This window comes from Cheilinus undulatus, linkage group 9 (genome assembly GCF_018320785.1).
Source record: "Cheilinus undulatus linkage group 9, ASM1832078v1, whole genome shotgun sequence".
In the NCBI taxonomy this organism is placed as follows: Eukaryota; Metazoa; Chordata; class Actinopteri; order Labriformes; family Labridae; genus Cheilinus; species Cheilinus undulatus.
The window spans coordinates 21,599,531-21,618,713 of record NC_054873.1 but is presented as its reverse complement, the minus strand read 5'-3'; the positions used below and the strand labels follow the sequence as shown (position 1 = coordinate 21,618,713).

Sequence of the window (19,183 nt, the reverse complement as noted above, 5' to 3'; positions counted from 1 at the left end):
TCAGATCATGTTTTTAAGATATGTCTTATTTTATACAAAACCAGGGTATACCCACCTTTGTTTGTTGAGCGCAAATCAGATCACTTCACTGAGCAAATGTAATTATAGATGCATTTAAATACTTTTACATTACTAATCATTATTTGGAATTTAAACAGTATTCACACAATAAAAATGGACTGGTGAGGTGAAAAGTAAAAAAAGAGATGAGACATGAGCAGAGTTGCATTTTTATTGGATGAGTGGTTAAATACTGTCTCTACAATAGTGATTACTTTGTAAGAGACATTATGATTGTCAGACAACATAGGTATGAACTTTGTCATCCCGTGTGAATGGCATGGTTCAACACTGGTTTAACCTTTTGTTAAACCAGTGTGACGCTTCGCCTCCTACGTCCACGTAGCACAGCAACTTTGGTGCAGTCAGTGTGACTACAGCCACATTCCTCCACATGCATGTATGTGTAGGATAACACATCTCCGTTCAGACAGCGCAAGTCCACAGTGCGATTGCTGTAGCGTGTCTCCTTACAGCAGGAGCAGGAATGCTGCATAACAGCTGCTGCTTCAGAGTATCTGAGGAAAGCAGAGACAGAATTTCTAACATTGTGCTTTTAACTTTTAACTTTGATTACATTTTCAAAAAAGGATGACTTTGTGATGTTACACAGAAATAAAATATCAACAGTTTTATCCTTACTTGGTGAACGTGTTGCAAGATCCTTCACAATATGGCATTTCCACTTCCTGGTAAGACTGGCAGCCCTTGTGCATTACATGTGTTTTCATGGATCCTATCTTGCAGGCTTTTTCCTTTTCCACACCTTTTCAAAAGACACTCACAATTAGTTTGCTGCTATTTCAGTAATTCAGTAATAGACGGCATCACATTACCCCCATTTTAGCATCCCTACACTGGCTCCCTGTAAGTTTTAGAACTGATTTTCAAATTTTACTTATCACTTTTAAATCACCGAAGGGCCTGGCTCCAAACTACCTAACAGAACTTTTAACCCCCTCCGAGCCAGGCCGTAGCCTTAGATCCTTGGGCAGGGGCCTCCTGGTCGTTCCAAGGTCAAGGCTTAAGACTAAGGGGACAGGGCCTTCTCTGTCAGGGCGCCTCGACTTTGGAATGACCTGCCCAAGGAGATAAGGCATACAGACTCAATGACATCTTCTAAATCACTTCTTAAAACTCATTTTTATAGACTTGTTTTTATGTGATGTCGTCTTCTGTCTTTTACTGTCTCCCGTCTCATAATTTTTCTCTCTTAGATCTACTTCTCTGTCAAATCTGACGTTAAAGCCCCTATATCTGCTCTTCTCTGCGTTGTATTTTATGCTTACTGGTTCTTGGTTTTAGAGCCCCCCTTTCTTTTATTGCTTTTATTGTGTCTCCCTCTTTTTGCTGCTATATCGGTTTTACCAGACTATTATCATTATTATGATTGTGATTAATACCTTTTACTGTGAATTTTAATTTTCGTATGATAACTTGATAAATCGCTGCACATTTGAACAGTTTTTATTCTCCTCCTTGCCATTTTGATTTATATTCCTTTCTGTCTCTTCCTAATATTTTAAATGCTTTTAAATTTCTGGTCCTTAGGTCTCTTTTATATAGTTGGTTCCTGTGTTGCCTGGATTGGTCTAGGCTATTCTGGGTTTTTATTTTATTCTGGATTTTTATTTTATTTTATTTTACTCTTGGTCTTCATTTTTACTACAGAATCTTACATTTCTGGGTTTTTATGATGTCTTTCTAAAGTGACATCTTTTTCGTGTTTAGAATATTCTGCTAGTTTTTTATGATGTTGAAGTTACATTGCTGGCTGAGTTTTTCATGGGTTCTTCTGTTGTTGTTGGGGTTTTGTCTTTATTGTGATGTTATGCTGTTTGTGTTTGATGCTTTGTAACTGTGATTCTGTTTATTGTCAAAGCACTTGGTAAACCTCTGTTTTTACAAGTGCTATACAAGTAAAGTTTATTATTATTATTATTTATTATAATTCAGTAAAATTTCAAAATAGTCATACTCACATATCTTACAACAGCCGTTTGCTGCTGTCTGAATTGTGTCCTAAGAAGAGAAACACAAACTCTTTACACTATCTTAAATTTTCAACAAATACAATCAACCAGACTTTAATTTTTACTTACAGGTTGACAGTTGCTCTCCTGGAATGGTGGACAGACAATGTGTGAGCTGGTTGTCGTTAAAGTGCCATCATCATTCCTGATGCAATTGTATTTTTCACACTTATTCTCAGTTGGTGACCAGGTTTGTCCTTGCTTTAGGGCAGTGAGAAAAAGTATGTAAATATAAAAACATTGACATACACACACATACAGATGTCAGAATAATGATACACTTCAATTTGTTCAGCCATAAGGAGTTGGTTAAACTTACTGTCAAGAGATACTTTGCATCATCAACTTTAAGGACACAGTGTGTCTGGACACATTTCCCACAGCATTCATCTGAACCAGGTTCCACATATACATATCCCTGATAGAAAAGAGGCAACATTTTAATAATACATTTCTCTGCTTCACCAGAAGAAGCTACCACATTAATAGCAAAGCAACTTTGATTTAAAGAAATCTGCAATCCCTCTCACCGTGTCACACTTTTCTTGACACTGCTGGAAGCTGCAGGATATCTTGAACAGATCAGTTTTGGGGTCAACCTCATTTGTACAGGTACATTCCTGACATAAAGGCGCCGGCACTGAAGAACCAGGCTGGTAAAGTAAAGAGAAAATTAATTCATTTCTCAAAGAACAATAAGAACACTATATGACATCAATAATATGCTCAGAAATTAGGGCTAAAATATTTTTATATTGCTGTTTCTGATTTACCTGATATTCTACTTCTCTGTGGACACAAACTCTTTTTGGCTCTATAAAACAGAAGCTTGTGAGTAACACAAATCTGAACTATTGATAAGTTTAAATACAGTACATCAAAAGAATGAATATATATAAGCTTACCACATGATTGCTCTGGGCAACATTTTCCCTCAGGAACATTGAAAACAGGCATATAACCTACTGGACAGGTACCACTGAGGGGCGGGCAAGTGTTCATGCGACATTCTGTTGAGAAAATGATGGTTGAAAGTACAGCCACTCTACTTACTGATGTTTTTAACTAACCTGACATGCCAGGTTGACTGTTCCACATATCAATGGCAATGTATGTATTTAGATATATGGGATGAGTCGTGATGTCAATACACAATTCTTCCCTATTAATTGACCTAGTTAGTGAATCAAATTCATTCCGAAACTGGTCACAGAAGAGCAAAAACATTTGTCTACCAAGAAAAATATTCAGTATCTTTCTTTGCTCTTCTTTGCTTGGAGAAATGTTGTTCACCCCTGATTAAACTGATGCTATAGCTGCACCCAGGCAAATTTCTTAACTTTCTGCCATTGTTTACAGGCTTGCAGTACAACTAATCCATGCCTGTAGTTACTGCTTCTTTTTCCTTAAATGATAAAAAAAAAAAAATCCATCAGCTTGGCTAGTTTTCAACCAATTATTATGAAATCAAAAAGACAAAAATAAGAACTGATGCAAAATGTCTTACCACAAGCAAAGACTGAGCAGCAGTGGTCAGAGGGACTGGTTTTGTTAACAAGGACAAACCCAGGGACAGTACAGTTCGCAACAGGTGGTGCTGGGCACTCCTTTGGCTTGCATGTTACAGTTTTTGTGGACTCCTCACAGATGCAGTTTTGGCAGTTGTACTCAAACTTCTCATTAAACTGAAAGAACAAACCCCATTAATGGTTTGATAATCTGCTTCATATAAATAGTACTGTTTTAATTTAATGTAATTATAAGACTTCTCTCACCTCACGAGGAATACCCTCAGGATCAAGACATCCTGTTGGAAAATAAGAACTCATTTAGGATTAAATGACTGATATATTTGAAGCTAAGACTTGAAGTTAAGGATCATACTTACCACACTTGTCAACACATATGCCAGACTCTTTGTTGAAGAGTTTCATGCCATCTGGACAAAAGCAGCCCTCAGTAGTGTAGTTCATGATTGATTCATTAGGTCTGTAATATTAAATCATCAATAATAGTTGGTTTATGTTTTTCTTTCTTTCTTTTTCTTTTCTGACATATCACAAATATAAAACTCTTCCTTATCAAACTCAGTGCCACTAATTTAAAAGGTAAATATTTAACTAGGGCTCTCAAAAGATTTGAAATTGTAAGCTTGATTAATCTTAGAATTTCTATAGTTAATCATAATAAATCCCATCCTTTTTAATTGTTTTTTAAATTCTACAATTTTGCATTCAAAATTGTTTTTATCACTTTGGCTTTTTCATCTGTCTCATAGAAAAAGATAATTGACTTCCTGTTTGGAAACAGATAGGCAGAATGAACCACAGAAAAAGGAACTTGTCGTGTATTGAAAAGGAAATAAGGAAACAGTAATAAGGTAGATATTTGAAAGCACAAGGTGCAATGACTTTTTACTTGTCCACTAAGCTGTCTGACTTGCTTAACATCTCAGTGTGCTGCAGTGGCTTAACCAAAGTGTTTTAAATCAATATATCATGTGAACATTTTAGCTAAAAAAGAAGAGTGCTCTAATTGTGGGCCGTAATAATGAATAATCTTGACAGCCTTAAATTAAAATAAATGATCCTTGCTTAGGGAAATAATTGCTCAGCGATTGCACTTTGTTTTTGATGACCCTTACTTGTCTTCACAGGTTGGCTGTTCTGCAGGACCACATGGCTTGTAAACTTTGTCCGATGGGCAGTCACTGGCTGTTAGTGAAGAAAAGATGCCAACAAATTCATTATAAATTTTTCTTATTACCTTTAAATAGGCTGTTGTCATTGCTGATTTCACTGATCCAAACCTTTGGGATACAAATGAAGAATTACTCACCACACAGTCTGGTGTGGTTCCTCCAGTGAAGGCAAATTCCAGCCTGAGCACAAGCAGCAGCGTAAGTCTGCAAACTAGTGCATTCTACTACTGGATTGGAAACATGGCAGCTATCAAACACACAACCTTGGTAAAAATTGTCAGGAGAGACAAAGGGGTGGCACTCTGCAAAGAGACTGTGAAAGGAAATCACAAGCACACTCATGACAGTTGTTTTGTTGCACAATCAGTGCCAAGGATAAATATGAGACAAGTACAGTGGATCAAATATTGTGTACCTGCTCGTGATCAGGCCACAGATAGAGTCTGGCTTGCATGGAGTTCGGGTTGGTGTGGGTTCAGGTACATTGGTGGGCATTACAGAGGGAATTTCGCAGTTGGGTTGGTCAATGTGTTTTGCAGGCCAAAAGTCAGCCATCACTGCACAATTCTCAATCAGCCTGCCTCCAGGCAACATGCAGTCATCTGCCTGGTTGTTAGTGCATGTTCCTGAAAGAAGAGTCATATCAAAGGTTTATCTTACAAATGAAACTTAAAAACTGGGTTACCCTCTTTGCAAGACGAGCTAAAGATATCCTTACCACAGTGACCCTGGGTGTTTCCACCGAAGTATTTAAATGGAAGGGTGACACTAAATCCAGTTATGCCAAATGTAATGATGACGTCAAGACGAGGGATCTCCAGAATCAAATTGATGCCAGAATTCAAGATCTTAACACCTTGTTGTGAATACGGTAGTTTTAATATTACTCTGTCCTTTAGTGCCTACAAGGAAAACAAGAAAAAATTCATGTAAAAAACAAACATATTGTTAAAGTTTGTCTTATATTTATATTTCATTGTTAACAGTTAAAATGTACCCCACAAAAATTAAAAGTAACTAGACTAACCAGTCGAACTTTTAAAGAATGCTCAACCAAACCTTGTTAAGCCCATGAATACCTCTAACTGTGCCGCTCCCAAGAGGTTATGATTTATAAGTGTGATCACTTCGCTTCCATATGACACAATTATTGATCTTGGGCAGGAAACATCTTCAGTTGGATCGCAAAAGACATTGTCAATATAAATCCTTAAATGACGCCTTTGTAAGATCTCTTCCATCAAAACATAAGTACAGTTTCCTTGATAACTGTAGTAGAGGCCATCAAATGTGATGTAATGAGGATCTCCCCAACCTTCACAAACACCTGAGAAACAATAAAAAAAATGTTTTAAGAAGCTATGCCAAATAATAAAAAAGAAAATCATTCATTCTTAGGAAAAGAAAACAATGACTTACAGTCGCAGACATAATGTTGGCAGCAGCCATACTCATCATATACAAGAACTGGTTTCTTCCCATTAGCACAGGTAATATTCTCAATAGGTGGACATTCATATGGAATAATTTCAATTGTGTTATTCTCAATGCATCTGGCCATGGTGCAGTTACACAATACAAATGTCTCATTTTGCTGGAAAAAAAGGTTAAAAACAGAGGTAATTTGTTTGAAGATATGAACGTCAAAATCTTGTGTACATTGTGCAGAATCCATTATGATTCTTACCACAACATCCCACTCTGGGCAGGTTGGGCGAGGAGGTGTTGTTGGAGTAGCTGTAGATTCTGTGGTGGTTGGTGTTGTGGTTGTAGTTGATGGTGTGGTTGTAGATTCTGTGGTTGTAGTTAATGGTGTGGTTGTAGATTCTGTGGTGGTGGTTGGCGTTGTGGTAGATGGAGTAGTTGTGGTTGGTGTAGTGGTTGTAGTTGATGGTGTGGTTGTAGATTCTGTGGTTGTGGTTGGCGTTGGAGTCCATGAAATGGTTGTAGATTCTGTGGTTGTGGTTGGTGTTGTGGTTGTAGTTGATGGAGTGGTTGTAGATTCTGTGGTTGTGGTTGGTGTTGTGGTTGTAGTCGACAGTGTGGTTGTAGATTCTGTGGTTGTGGTTGGTGTTGTGGTTGTAGTTGATGGAGTAGTTGTAGATTCTGTGGTGGTAGTTGGTGTTGTGGTTGTAGTTGATGGTGTGGTTGTGGATTCTGTGGTGGTAGTTGGTGTTGTAGTTGTAGTTGATGGTGTTGTGGTTGTAGATTCAGTGGTGGTGGTTGTGGTTGTGGTTGTAGTTGGTGTTGTGGTTGTAGATTCTGTAGTGGTGGTTGGCGTTGTGGTTGTAGTTGATGGAGTGGTTGTGGATTCTTTGGTTGTGGTTGTGGTTGGTGTTGTGGTTGTAGTTGATGGAGTAGTTGTAGATTCTGTGGTAGTGGTCGGTGTTGTTGTTGTTGTTGATGGAGTAGTTGTAGATTCTGTGGTAGTGGTTGGCGTTGTGGTTGTTGTCGACGATGAGGTTGTAGATTCTGTGGTGGTAGTTGGCGTTGTGGTCGCAGTCGATGGAGTGGTTGTAGATTCTGTGGTTGTAGTTGGCGTTATGGTTGTTGTGGATGGAGTAGTTGTAGATTCTGTGGTTGTGGTTCGTGTTGTGGTTGTAGTCGATGGTGTTGTTGTAGATTCTGTGGTTGTGGTTGGGGTTGTGGTAGTAGTCGACGGTGAGGTTGTAGATTCTGTGGTTGTGGTTGGCGTTGTGGTTGTAGTTGATGGAGTAGTTGTAGATTCTGTGGTAGTGGTTGGCGTTGTGGTTGTTGTGGATGGAGATTCAGTTGTGGTGGTTGGTGTTGTTGTGGATTCTGTGGGTGGCGTTGTGGTTGTGGTTGTAGTTGGTGTTGTGGTTGTGGTCGATGGAGTGGTTGTAGATTCTGTGGTGGTGGTTGTTGTTGTAGTTGTCGTTAATGGTGTGGTTGTAGATTCTGTGGTTGTGGTTGGTGTTGTGGTTGAAGGTGTGGTTGTAGTTTCTGTGGTTGTAGTTGGCGTTGTGGTTGTGGTTGATGGAGATTCAGTTGTGGTGGTTGGTGTTGTTGTGGATTCTGTGGGTGGCGTTGTGGTTGTGGTTGTAGTTGGTGTTGTGGTTGTGGATTCTGTGGTTGTGGTTGTAGTCGATGGTGTAGTTGTAGATTCTGTGGTTGTGGTTGGTGTTGTGGTTGTCGGTGTTGTTGTGGATTCTGTGGGTGGCGTTGTGGTTGTGGTTGTAGTTGGTGTTGTGGTTGTAGATTCAGTGGTGGTGGTTGGCATTGTGGTTGTAGTTGATGGTGTGGTTGTAGATTCTGTGGTAGTAGTTGGCGTTGTGGTTGTAGTTGTCGTTGATGGTGTAGTTGTAGATTCTGTGGTGGTTGTGGTTGGCGTTGTGGTTGTAGTGGATGGAGTAGTTGTAGATTCTGTGGTGGTGGTTGGTGTTGTGGTTGTAGTTGATGGTGTCGTTGTGGATTCTGTGGTGGTGGTTGGTGTTGTAGTTGTCGTTGATGGTGTGGTTGTAGATTCTGTGGTTGTGGTTGGTGTTGTGGTTGTGGTTGAAGGTGTGGTTGTAGTTTCTGTGGTTGTAGTTAGCGTTGTGGTTGTGGTTGATGGAGATTCAGTTGTGGTGGTTGGTGTTGTTGTGGATTCTGTGGGTGGCGTTGTGGTTGTGGTTGTAGTTGGTGTTGTGGTTGTGGTCGATGGAGTGGTTGTAGATTCTGTGGTGGTGGTTGTTGTTGTAGTTGTCGTTAATGGTGTGGTTGTAGATTCTGTGGTTGTGGTTGGTGTTGTGGTTGAAGGTGTGGTTGTAGTTTCTGTGGTTGTAGTTGGCGTTGTGGTTGTGGTTGATGGAGATTCAGTTGTGGTGGTTGGTGTTGTTGTGGATTCTGTGGGTGGCGTTGTGGTTGTGGTTGTAGTTGTGGTTGTGGTTGTGGATTCTGTGGTTGTGGTTGTAGTGGATGGAGTAGTTGTAGATTCTGATGTGGTGGTTGGCGTTGTAGTTGTAGATTCTGTGGTGGTGGTTGGCGTTGTGGTTGTAGTGGATGGAGTGGTTGTAGATTCTGTGGTTGTGGTTGGTGCTGTGGTAGTAGTTGATGATGTGGATGTAGATTCTGTGGTTGTGGTTTGAGTTGTGGTTGTAGTTGATGGTGTCGTTAATGGTGTGGTGGTAGATTCCGTGGTTGTGGTTGTGGTTGGTGTTCTGGTTGTGGTTGTAGTGGATGGAGTAGTTGTAGATTCTGATGTGGTGGTTGGTGTTTTGGTTGTAGTCGATGGTGTGGTTGTAGATTCTGTCGTGGTGGTTGGTGTTGTTGTGGATTCTGTGGGTGGCGTTGTGGTTGTGGTTGTAGTTGGTGTTGTGGTTGTGGATTCTGTGGTTGTGGTTGTAGTCGATGGTGTAGTTGTTGATTCTGTGGTTGTGGTTGGTGTTGTGGTTGGCGGTGTTGTTGTTGATTCTGTGGGTGGCGTTGTGGTTGTAGTTGGTGTTGTGGTTGTGGATTCTGTGGTTGTGGTTGTAGTTGATGGTGTAGTTGATGGTGTGGTTGTAGATTCTGTGGTGGTGGTTGGTGTTGTTGTGGATTCTGGGGGTGGCGTTGTGGTTGTGGTTGTAGTTGGTGTTGTGGTTGTGGTTGGCGTTGTGGTTGTAGTCGATGGTGTAGTTGTAGATTCTGTGGTTGTGGTTGGTGTTGTGGTTGGCGGTGTTGTTGTTGATTCTGTGGGTGGCTTTGTTGTTGTAGTTGGTGTTGTGGTTGTGGATTCTGTGGTTGTGGTTGTAGTTGATGGTGTAGTTGATGGTGTGGTTGTAGATTCAGTGGTGGTGGTTGGCGTTGTGGTTGTGGTCGATGGAGTGGTTGTAGATTCTGTGGTGGTTGTGGTTGGTGTTGTGGTTGTGGTCGATGGAATGGTTGTAGATTCTGTGGTTGTAGCTGGCGTTGTTGTTGAAGTAGACAGAGTGGTAGCTTCAGTGGTTGTTGTAGGTCTACATGGACCTCCCTTACAACATACTCTGATTTTATAGTCCATGCACTTATATGGACGTGTTACTTGGTCCTCTTTCCTACATATTAAACCATATGATTCATTACAAGAAACCACCTGTCCCGTTTGACTAACAATGTCATCAAGGTCTATGTTAGGATAATTTGCTGCCCTACATTCAAGGTAATGATCAAGGTTTTGAGGTTTTTTACAAATTTCTATGCCACTATTTGTGATGTTTTCATACGTTTCCCAATCACTCTTGTCTACAGTTGGGTCATGTATATTATACCAATCTGACCACTCAACACAAGTTCTTACACATGAAGGCGTTGTTCCCTCAGTGGTGGTTGTTCCTGTGGTAGTTGTGGTTGGCGTTGTGGTTGTAGTCGATGGTGTAGTTGTAGATTCTGTGGTTGTGGTTGGTGTTGTGGTTGGCGGTGTTGTTGTGGATTCTGTGGGTGGCGTTGTGGTTGTGGTTGTAGTTGGTGTTGTGGTTGTGGATTCTGTGGTGGTGGTTGGTGTTGTAGTTGTAGTTGATGGTGTGGTTGTAGATTCAGTGGTGGTGGGTGGCGTGGTGGTTGTGGTCGATGGAGTGGTTGTAGATTCTGTGGTGGTTGTGGTTGGCGTTGTGGTTGTAGTTGATGGTGTGGTTGTAGATTCTGTGGTTGTAGTTGGCGTTGTGGTTGTCGTTGATGGAGTGGTTGTGGATTCTGTGGTGGTGGTTGGTGTTGTGGTTGTAAGTGTTGTGGATTCTGTGGGTGGCGTTGTGGTTGTAGTTGTAGTTGGTGTTGTGGTTGTAGATTCTGTGGTTGTAGTTGGCGTTGTGGTTGTCGTTGATGGAGTGGTTGTGGATTCTGTGGTGGTGGTTGGCCTTGTGGTTGTTGTTGAAGGTGTGGTTGTGGATTCTGTGGTGGTGGTTGGCGTTGTGGTTGTCGTTGATGGAGTGGTTGGGGATTCTGTGGTGGTGGTTGGTGTTGTGGTTGTAGTCGATGGTGTGGTTGTAGATTCAGTGGTGGTGGTTGGCGTTGTTGTTGAAGTAGACAGAGTGGTAGCTTCAGTGGTTGTTGTAGGTCTACATGGACTTCCCTTACAACATACTCTGATTTCATAGTCCATGCACTTATATGGACGTGTTACTTGGTCCTCTTTCCTACATATTAATCCATATGATTCATTACAAGAAACCACCTGTCCTGTTTGACTAACAAAGTCATCAAAGTCTATGTTAGGAGAATTTGCTGCCCTACATTCAAGGTAATGATCAAGGTTTTGAGGTTTTTTACAAATTTCTATGCCACTATTTGTGATGTTTTCATACGTTTCCCAATCACTCTTGTCTACGATTGGGTCATGTACATTATACCATTCTGACCACTCAACACAAGTTTTTACACATGAAGGCGTTGTTCCCTCAGTGGTGGTTGTTCCTGTGGTAGTTGTGGTTGGCGTTGTGGTTGTAGTCAATGGTGTAGTTGTAGATTCTGTGGTTGTGGTTGGTGTTGTGGTTGGCGGTGTTGTTGTGGATTCTGTGGGTGGCGTTGTGGTTGTGGTTGTGGTTGTAGTTGGTGTTGTGGTTGTGGTTGTAGTTGTAGTTGATGGACAAATCTCTACACACTCCTGTTTCTCCTCATCAAATATGGGCTTGTCTTCAGGGCACACAGGATAACACCCTGGAATAATCACACAATAAAATGGAAATTCTTTTTATTCGTCAGTCATACCATTTCAATTAAGGTGTTTGTTTTTTACTTCCAGACACTGGTGAGAGAAGTATGGTTTTGACTTATTATATTTTTTCCCACAGAAAACCTCAAGGCAAATCAAATCTGTTTAGCAATTAAGATTTTACCAGTGTTTTCATACAAAAATAAATGGGGACAATATCAGGTCTTACCTTCCAGGTTGGGTATGAGGTTGCTACAGTGCCCTTCCGGATTTAAACAGGTCTTGTAGCAATGTGTATGACAAGGGCTGTAATGCCATGTGCAATCACCAGGACTGTTGTAGTATTCACAAAAGACAGCTAGGAAGACAAGTTGATGGAATGTTTAGTTTTAACTGAAGTTAACTTTAATGTGACAGGAAAAGCTTAAACTTGAATTCTGCCTGATTTATATTTTAATAGGCCCAAGGATTATGCACACACTAAAATGTACAAAAAGTACAAAAGACAATTAAAAATGAGAATTAAAGTAAACACCTCAGAAGGGTAATTTTCTGCAGTACATGTATATCTGAAGTCTGGAAGAAAAACTGCAGTCTAAGAGGAACAAGCTGACCTTTGACTGTCTGTAATACTAATGCATCAACTTGAATTACATTTCGACAGAATAGTGACTACTATTTAAACATGGCATAGCCATAGAAAACCATTCTCTCATGAGAATTTATACACACATCAAACACATTTTAACATCTCTGCATGATTTTAAATATCTATGTCTTTAGGCCCTTGGTTTAATATCAGAATAAAAACTTTTGTTTACTCACGGCAGATTTCAGGAGTTCTCCAAGCAACACAAACACCAGCTTCATTGCAAGCCTGAGCATAAGCTGCCACTGCTGTGCAAAAGCACTCACAGTCACCTCCGGTGTCGCAAGCACATGAGTCTTTCACACAGTTTTCATAAAATGGACGGGGAGATACCTGTTCAGTTCATACAAGACATTTTTGTTATCGACATAGATCTTGGAGTAGTAATAGTGTAGGATCAGGTCTGTCATTACCGTGTTGTGGCAGTTTTTGAATGTTTCTCCAGTTATGATGCTGCACATCAATTTTGCCCAGTGGTGTCGATTTGGTCGTGCTCCACAAGAATCAACATTTGCATCTGCGTCAGGGCAGTTGCTGTCCAGTTTCCAGCTGTTGGCAAATTCTAACACATTGCTCACTGTGAGCTGACCCTGGGTGGTAAAGTCATTCAGTCCATCGCCATCAAAATCTCCACACAGGCCACATACCTCCCCCTGTACAACCACAGAAAAAGAGACAATTAATTATTTTACATGATGACCAAATTCCACATCTGTGCTCGCTGGTATTAGGAGGGAAAAAATGTCAACACCAATGTGTCCATCAAGAAAAATACTTTATTGTTTATGATGTCTCACTAACATCAAAATACACTATCTACAGCATTTACACTATTTACTATTAATGCAATAATGCACCAATCTTAATCAATTTTTATTTGTATAGCCCCAGCATACATAATATGTGGACTACCACTGGCAACCCCATGACTCAAACTGGAGAAACAAAATTATGATGAAAAACAATGCTACACCATATCAAAACTCCTAACACTAAACTCTTAATGTAACACATATCATTCACTTCTACTGAGAATATTTATGTGACTCACGCTGTGCTTTGGATCAAGGAGGATGCGAACAGATGTTTTGCGATCCCATATTAATGTTAGTCCAATGGCAGATTCTATGACCAAATACAATCCAACTGGCCTTATTTTGTACTGAATCTCAGAGCCATGTCCCAGGTCCTCCACTTCATATTTACCCTTCGCTAGTTTGATCTCCATGTGCTGCAATGTTGAGGAGATTTCTGTTAATTGGGTTCATTTACTAATTCCCCTTTTTAAATGATATTCAAAGCACAGATCAGATGTCTTACCCCAAGTTGGATTCGGACAGTTTTGGAGCATGTGGTGCCTGTTGAACCACATGGGACATTTTCAGTGATAACTCCAAAGGTGTCATGGATGGTTTTATTCCCACATTTGTTCTGAAAGAGAGAGAAAAGAGAGAATCACTTCACAATTTGCTTGTTTACCTCATAGAAAACAGAGACCAGTAGTCTAATCAAATTTGGTACCTGTTAACCCGTAACACTTGTACATTAACTGAAAGCACGTGTTAGCCCTGGGAGAGCAAGGCCACAAAATGTGAATTTTAAAAATGTATTTAGAGAACTTATTATGGAAAAAAGTAAATGAGGTTGACTCTACAGCTGAGTCAAATCTTAATATTTTTTAATCATAATATGATGAAAAGTCAGTTACTTATTCTGAATTTCATAGATTCCATTTGTCCAGTTTTCTCAGATATAGCCCTATTTTGATTTGCTGTCTAAAACATGTGGCACACAGCGATTTGGAGTGGGTCTGTCTAAACAAATTTTTTAATGTGATGATGCAAAATCTAGGCTCAAACCAAAGCAAAAAGAAGAGAGGTCTGGCAGCAGACTGTACATCTCTGACAGTCACTCTCAAAGACAGTTCACCTCAGATGCTGTATATCTCTAAAAGGAAGAGCCGTAATTTGCTAGTACAATATATTTCCAGTTTTACATCATTTTTCATATTTCAGTTTTATTCATAAACAAAGCCTGGGACCTTGGAATATTTCCTAAATACAATAGAGAATAAGATCAGAGGTGTAATATGGGATTAAATTATATGTTGGCCTGTTTTAGAAGTAGTGCCACGAACCATGAGTACCACAGCTACACTAGCTATTTAAGTAACTTTACTTCTTAAGCCAATATAGCTAAGTTAGCTTTAGCAAAGTGAGCTTTAGCTTGAGCTAAAGCTAACATAACTACGTAGATTAATGTATCTACATTACTAGATATTTAACATCTTGTAATTTGTTTTTGCAGGTCATGCTTTTAACTTTAAATTTTTAGTATCCTTACCCTTGCCTTAACCCTAAACTGCAAATTTATTTAGATTTTTTTTTTTTTAATTTAGCATATATTTCTGTTCTGAGTCTTATATATATAGCGTCTTTGATGAACGGTCCTTGAGGGTAGCTGTACGAGATCATCTTTCTGCAGCCAGAATGTCTTGACACAGAGCACAAGACATTGATTGCACATGAGTGTATTTTGGGAGTGATGTGAATCAAGTAAATCTGTGCATTAACTGTAGTAGTTGTGCCTGCCAGCTGTGTCCTGGGGTGGGGGTTAATTTTCACTTTTTAATAGACTAAACTTCAGCCAGCTCCTTAAACCTTAAAGTCTGATTATAGAACTCACACAGGACATTGTATGAAGTATGCTGATGGAGAATTTAAGTGATATTTTACTGAAGCAGTCCCACAACATCAGAAATTATCAAAAAGATGTGAAAACTTCCCTATGAGAATAAAAGCGCAATGGGATGGATGTGAAATAATCTTATGTTACCTCAATATTTAATTAAGGTGGACTGAAAACATTTTTAATCATTTTCTATGCTGAAGTCTTGGAATTCATTCTAATGAGTGCCTAAGGCCTTGTCCACACGTACAAGAAAACGTTTTATTTCTGTTTCATTTTTTTTTTTTAAAGTGTTCCGTTCGTTTCAGGAAATGTTGGCATAAGCACGGAACCACAGAAAACGACTGCTGTTTGCAGTGGTGGTAAAGGAGCATCAGATTTTGCTGTAAAAGTCATAATAAGCTTAATAGCTTCTGCAGCATGAACACACCCCAGTAATCTGCCATTGTTATTTTGCGGGGTAAGTGGGCTACGCTATGTGTGACGTAATAGAGTCAAGAAAGATGCGGCTGGCTGTCCACACAGAGATGAAACATTAAGCATTTACAGATTTGTTCACTCTGGGACCATATTACAAAAATAGTGTTTATGGCCTCCTAAAACAGCGTTTCTGTGTGGATGAAACTCTGATACGACAAAAACCTTTTGTGTATACTTCTGAATTCGTCTCCGTGTGGATGGGGGCCTAATTGTCATGCATAATTTGATTGTGTGGCCACAACAGTCTGCCGAGTGTCAACTCCAATTGCTAGTGGCAGAATTGATTAAGATTAGTCAAAAATTGAACTCTCCACTGCATACCAACATGGGCTTGTTTGCTTTAGCATCTGTTTCTATATGTATTATACAGAACATACACAACAGAGTGGCAACGTTTTTAAACAATGTGAACAATGGGTGTAAAAACCTCATCTTGGGTCTAGTGAAAATTGGGAATGTCAATTCTACTTGGCACTCACAAATAACATGGTGTAAAATTAGAATCCACAATTTGGAGTCAAATATTCATGCTTTAAAATGACTTAAATTAAATTAAATTTGTCATTTCTCTGATTATTATTCAGTGCCTTTAGGCTAAAGTGAATGAGAAAAGATGGTGATTTGTATGCAGTCTGTCATTATGATGATGGTGTGTTCTGTTTACCTTAACAGCAACATAGGCACAATTTCCTTGAAACCCGTATGTTTGCTGATCAAACGTGTTGTAGTGGCCACTTCCATAAATAACGCAAGTTCCTGGACATTTTTTTTCTGTGCAATCCCAGGTTCCACTCTTGCAGGTACTAGATGTTTAAGACATGATAAGGAATAACAAGTCTTTAAAACATGCACAGCACAGAGGCAGTCATACAGGAAGGATATATTTGATGCTCTCAAAGACGTTTTTCAATGTGAGATAGTTCTCCTGTTGTGGTGTGCTCCCAGAAAGGGTTGTTAACAGAGATTATGCATATCTACTACACAATTCTATTAGTGACAGCCATTATATATCATACACAGATGGTTAACCCCTTAAAGCCTGTTTATCTAATCAATATGATCAATAAATTAATAAATTAAAAAAACTTCTGAATACAATCTGATAAATGATAAATTTGCCCTCAAGTGGCTTATCAGTTACCAGAAGCACTTAATGTATCAAATGAGAAACAAAAAATATGTATGTTAAGTTTTATGGAAATTTAGATTTTTTGGGATTTCAGTAGAAAGTGAAATAAACATTTAAGTTCCAATAAATGAAAATTTTCTGGCTAAAATTTGTGTATTAAGGCTTTAAAGGGTTAACACTGAAACCCCATCATATAATTTCTTATCACAGACGTAATGGGAATTGTATGACATAAAAGAAATTACATTTGCCTTATGGCCTCAGAAGCCAACATTTTTAAATAAACAGATACATGTAATGCCTCTGCTACTGCACTGATGTAAGGACAGAACTGATACCTTATCAAATACGATCAAGGCCAACCTCCACTCTTATACTTAATAATTAGCGTGAGCTAGACTCATCGTTTTAGGTTAGTTATTTCAGTACTGTTATAGTGAAGAGGCCTTTATGTGTGTGCTAGACACACTTCAAAAGGAATACCTTAAATTCTAGTATGTCGTACTTTTAATACCAATTTCTTCATCAAAAAGTTGGCTGCAGCTTATATACTGAGGTGAAAATATGCCAGTATTAAATGCTAAGAGACACAAGAGGCCATAAACACAACTGTGTGCAACTGCCACTGTCACACACCACATGAGATCACACAATTGTAGCACCAATCCATTAACCTTTCTCTACAAGCAGCTTCTTTACTGCCCAGAATACATGTGGAATACATACAAACAACGACAAAGACCAGACTGGTGCCACTTTATAACCAATTTCCAATTATGGACCTGGACCCCTGCTACCCTGTATTAAGTTCACAGCGTTGAATCTTGGTAGAAAGATCAACAGTGATTTTAAATGAGATCAAAAGATTAATTATTTTGTTTAATCCAGTTTTTATCATCTGAGGCTTTTATCTGAGCTTAAATCAGTATTATCTTTAAATGACTTCAAGAGTTATACATGCTTTCATTTCTGCACTATTGGACTGTTGCACTGCACTTTATTTGGGATTGAACAAGACATCCGTTGCACATTTACAGTCAGTCCAAAATGCAGCTGCTCTATACTGGTACTCGAAAACATGAACACATCACCCTCATTCTTGCCTCCCTCCATTGGCTCCCCATTGAATGTAGAATTTATTTAGAAATTGTACTGTTTTTAACTCTTTACCTCCTGAGGCTAAAAATGGTGATTTGGATATATTTTGTTATTCTGGCAGTAAAATAGTCAGGAAATGCCCTAAGTCTGTGAGCTTTGGTCCCTTTTCCCAGGAGTACTTGAACTTGACTTTTCAACATCTGGTTAATGATTATTGCACATTATATGGAATTGTCAGCAGTTTAAAAGAAGAAGAACACAAAAAACAGATGTGTTTTTCATGGCTTTTATGAGAAGAAATGTTGTTATTGCTCATGAAGTTTTGATTGGACATTTGAAATGTGAAGCTATACATGTTTAGAACAATCACCAGTCATTTTTTGAGTCTAGGACTCTGGGTGTGCAAAAGAGAACTATACTAAACCTCAGTTCAGAAGATGCATCCTTCAAATCACTGTCCTCCTCTATGAACTGTAGTGGCTGTTTTACCGTTCTTGATGGGCTCCCCGACATTATAAATGTGTGTAATAAAACACAGACATGCATAAATGCCACTATCTAATGCTATTTTTAGAAAACAAAACACCTCTCTCGCTCGCTCTCCTTTTACTCTCTTCCTTCACTCTCCTTTCTCACTGGTCTTCTGCAAAGCTGACCTTTTCGCGGTGCTGTTCGACATTACTGTAATATATATACCACACATGATATATTGCCGGAAAGCACCGATTCTCAGCTCTCTGTAAGCCTTGGAATTTTTTAAATTGAGCAAACTTTCGAGGAGTTATGGTGCTGAGAATCTGTGTAGCTGTCTCTCCTAACTTATGGTGTATTGTTATGAATGCCCACGTTATATGGTTACGAGTATAGATATATATAGAAGAGTAGATACGACACGCCCCTTTGAGCTGCGTGCCTACGGCGAGGCTAAGCTTGTGGGGGCAAAAGTGTGGCATTCCATGGTTGTAGATGGCACGAAAACTAAAATAACAATGATGCCTGCACACTGTGCTGCATACAGTTGCACACTACACCGTACGGTTGAAACAAGGAAACTGGAAATAACCTTTCATAGGTAAAAATAGTTTTGGGCTCTTTTTTCATTATTAAATCTTGTTCAGAGCTTCAGTAAATACCTGGCTACTAGCAAAACACTAACGCGAGCTAGCAGCTTGATAGCTAAATACCAGACGATTAATAGTAGCTGTAGTATAGTTGTACAAGCAGCAGTAGTAGTATAAATAGCCTTTAGAGTCCTAGAAGTAGTATCAGCATTTGTAATAGTATTACCAGTTGTAGTAGTAGTGCCAGTATCAGCAGTAGTCGTTGGTGTACTACCACTACTAGTACTAGTAGTAGCTATATACGTTATAGTTATATGTATAGTTATATACGTTATTTAAGTCCAAGGTGAAGTGTTACTATTTATTTAGTGACACGCACAACAATTTCAATGTACCTGTTTCTAACTTGTACGAATGGCAAAAAACTATTCTTTTCTATCTCCACAGTGTGTTTGTTTCTATAAACATATATATAGAGAGAGAGTGAGAGAGAGATAAGGAGGGAGAGAGAGACAAATAAATTAATATTGATGATTATTTGATTACCTTTACAATTAAATCTTTTGATCTAAAAACATATTTTCTATATATGTATATCTTTATCTTTCTATTTTTATACATACAACTTTATGTCTATGTATATACATTTATAAATATTTAATGGCTGAACATAAACGATT

General features: G+C 39.1%; 1 protein-coding gene across 1 annotated transcript in view; it reads right to left on the bottom strand.

Annotated features, from left to right (window-relative positions):
- Nucleotides 1-218: 218 nt before the first annotated feature.
- LOC121514491 (mucin-2-like) overlaps nucleotides 219-19,183 on the bottom strand; it is a 31,081-nt gene continuing 12,116 nt past the window's right edge. The window contains exons 19-43 of the mRNA XM_041794620.1: nucleotides 15,880-16,018; nucleotides 13,368-13,478; nucleotides 13,099-13,278; nucleotides 12,461-12,700; nucleotides 12,224-12,380; nucleotides 11,628-11,756; nucleotides 9,147-11,403; nucleotides 6,482-8,597; nucleotides 6,214-6,388; nucleotides 5,874-6,121; nucleotides 5,513-5,696; nucleotides 5,210-5,420; nucleotides 4,932-5,107; nucleotides 4,738-4,807; nucleotides 3,982-4,082; nucleotides 3,869-3,900; nucleotides 3,601-3,778; nucleotides 2,999-3,103; nucleotides 2,867-2,907; nucleotides 2,624-2,746; nucleotides 2,413-2,511; nucleotides 2,163-2,294; nucleotides 2,043-2,082; nucleotides 703-826; nucleotides 219-578 (exon numbers count right to left, since the gene is read on the bottom strand). Coding sequence (XP_041650554.1) covers nucleotides 368-578; nucleotides 703-826; nucleotides 2,043-2,082; nucleotides 2,163-2,294; nucleotides 2,413-2,511; nucleotides 2,624-2,746; nucleotides 2,867-2,907; nucleotides 2,999-3,103; nucleotides 3,601-3,778; nucleotides 3,869-3,900; nucleotides 3,982-4,082; nucleotides 4,738-4,807; nucleotides 4,932-5,107; nucleotides 5,210-5,420; nucleotides 5,513-5,696; nucleotides 5,874-6,121; nucleotides 6,214-6,388; nucleotides 6,482-8,597; nucleotides 9,147-11,403; nucleotides 11,628-11,756; nucleotides 12,224-12,380; nucleotides 12,461-12,700; nucleotides 13,099-13,278; nucleotides 13,368-13,478; nucleotides 15,880-16,018 — 7,579 coding nt within the window. The 3' untranslated portion in view covers nucleotides 219-367. The remainder of the gene's footprint in view (nucleotides 579-702; nucleotides 827-2,042; nucleotides 2,083-2,162; nucleotides 2,295-2,412; nucleotides 2,512-2,623; nucleotides 2,747-2,866; nucleotides 2,908-2,998; nucleotides 3,104-3,600; nucleotides 3,779-3,868; nucleotides 3,901-3,981; nucleotides 4,083-4,737; nucleotides 4,808-4,931; nucleotides 5,108-5,209; nucleotides 5,421-5,512; nucleotides 5,697-5,873; nucleotides 6,122-6,213; nucleotides 6,389-6,481; nucleotides 8,598-9,146; nucleotides 11,404-11,627; nucleotides 11,757-12,223; nucleotides 12,381-12,460; nucleotides 12,701-13,098; nucleotides 13,279-13,367; nucleotides 13,479-15,879; nucleotides 16,019-19,183) is intronic.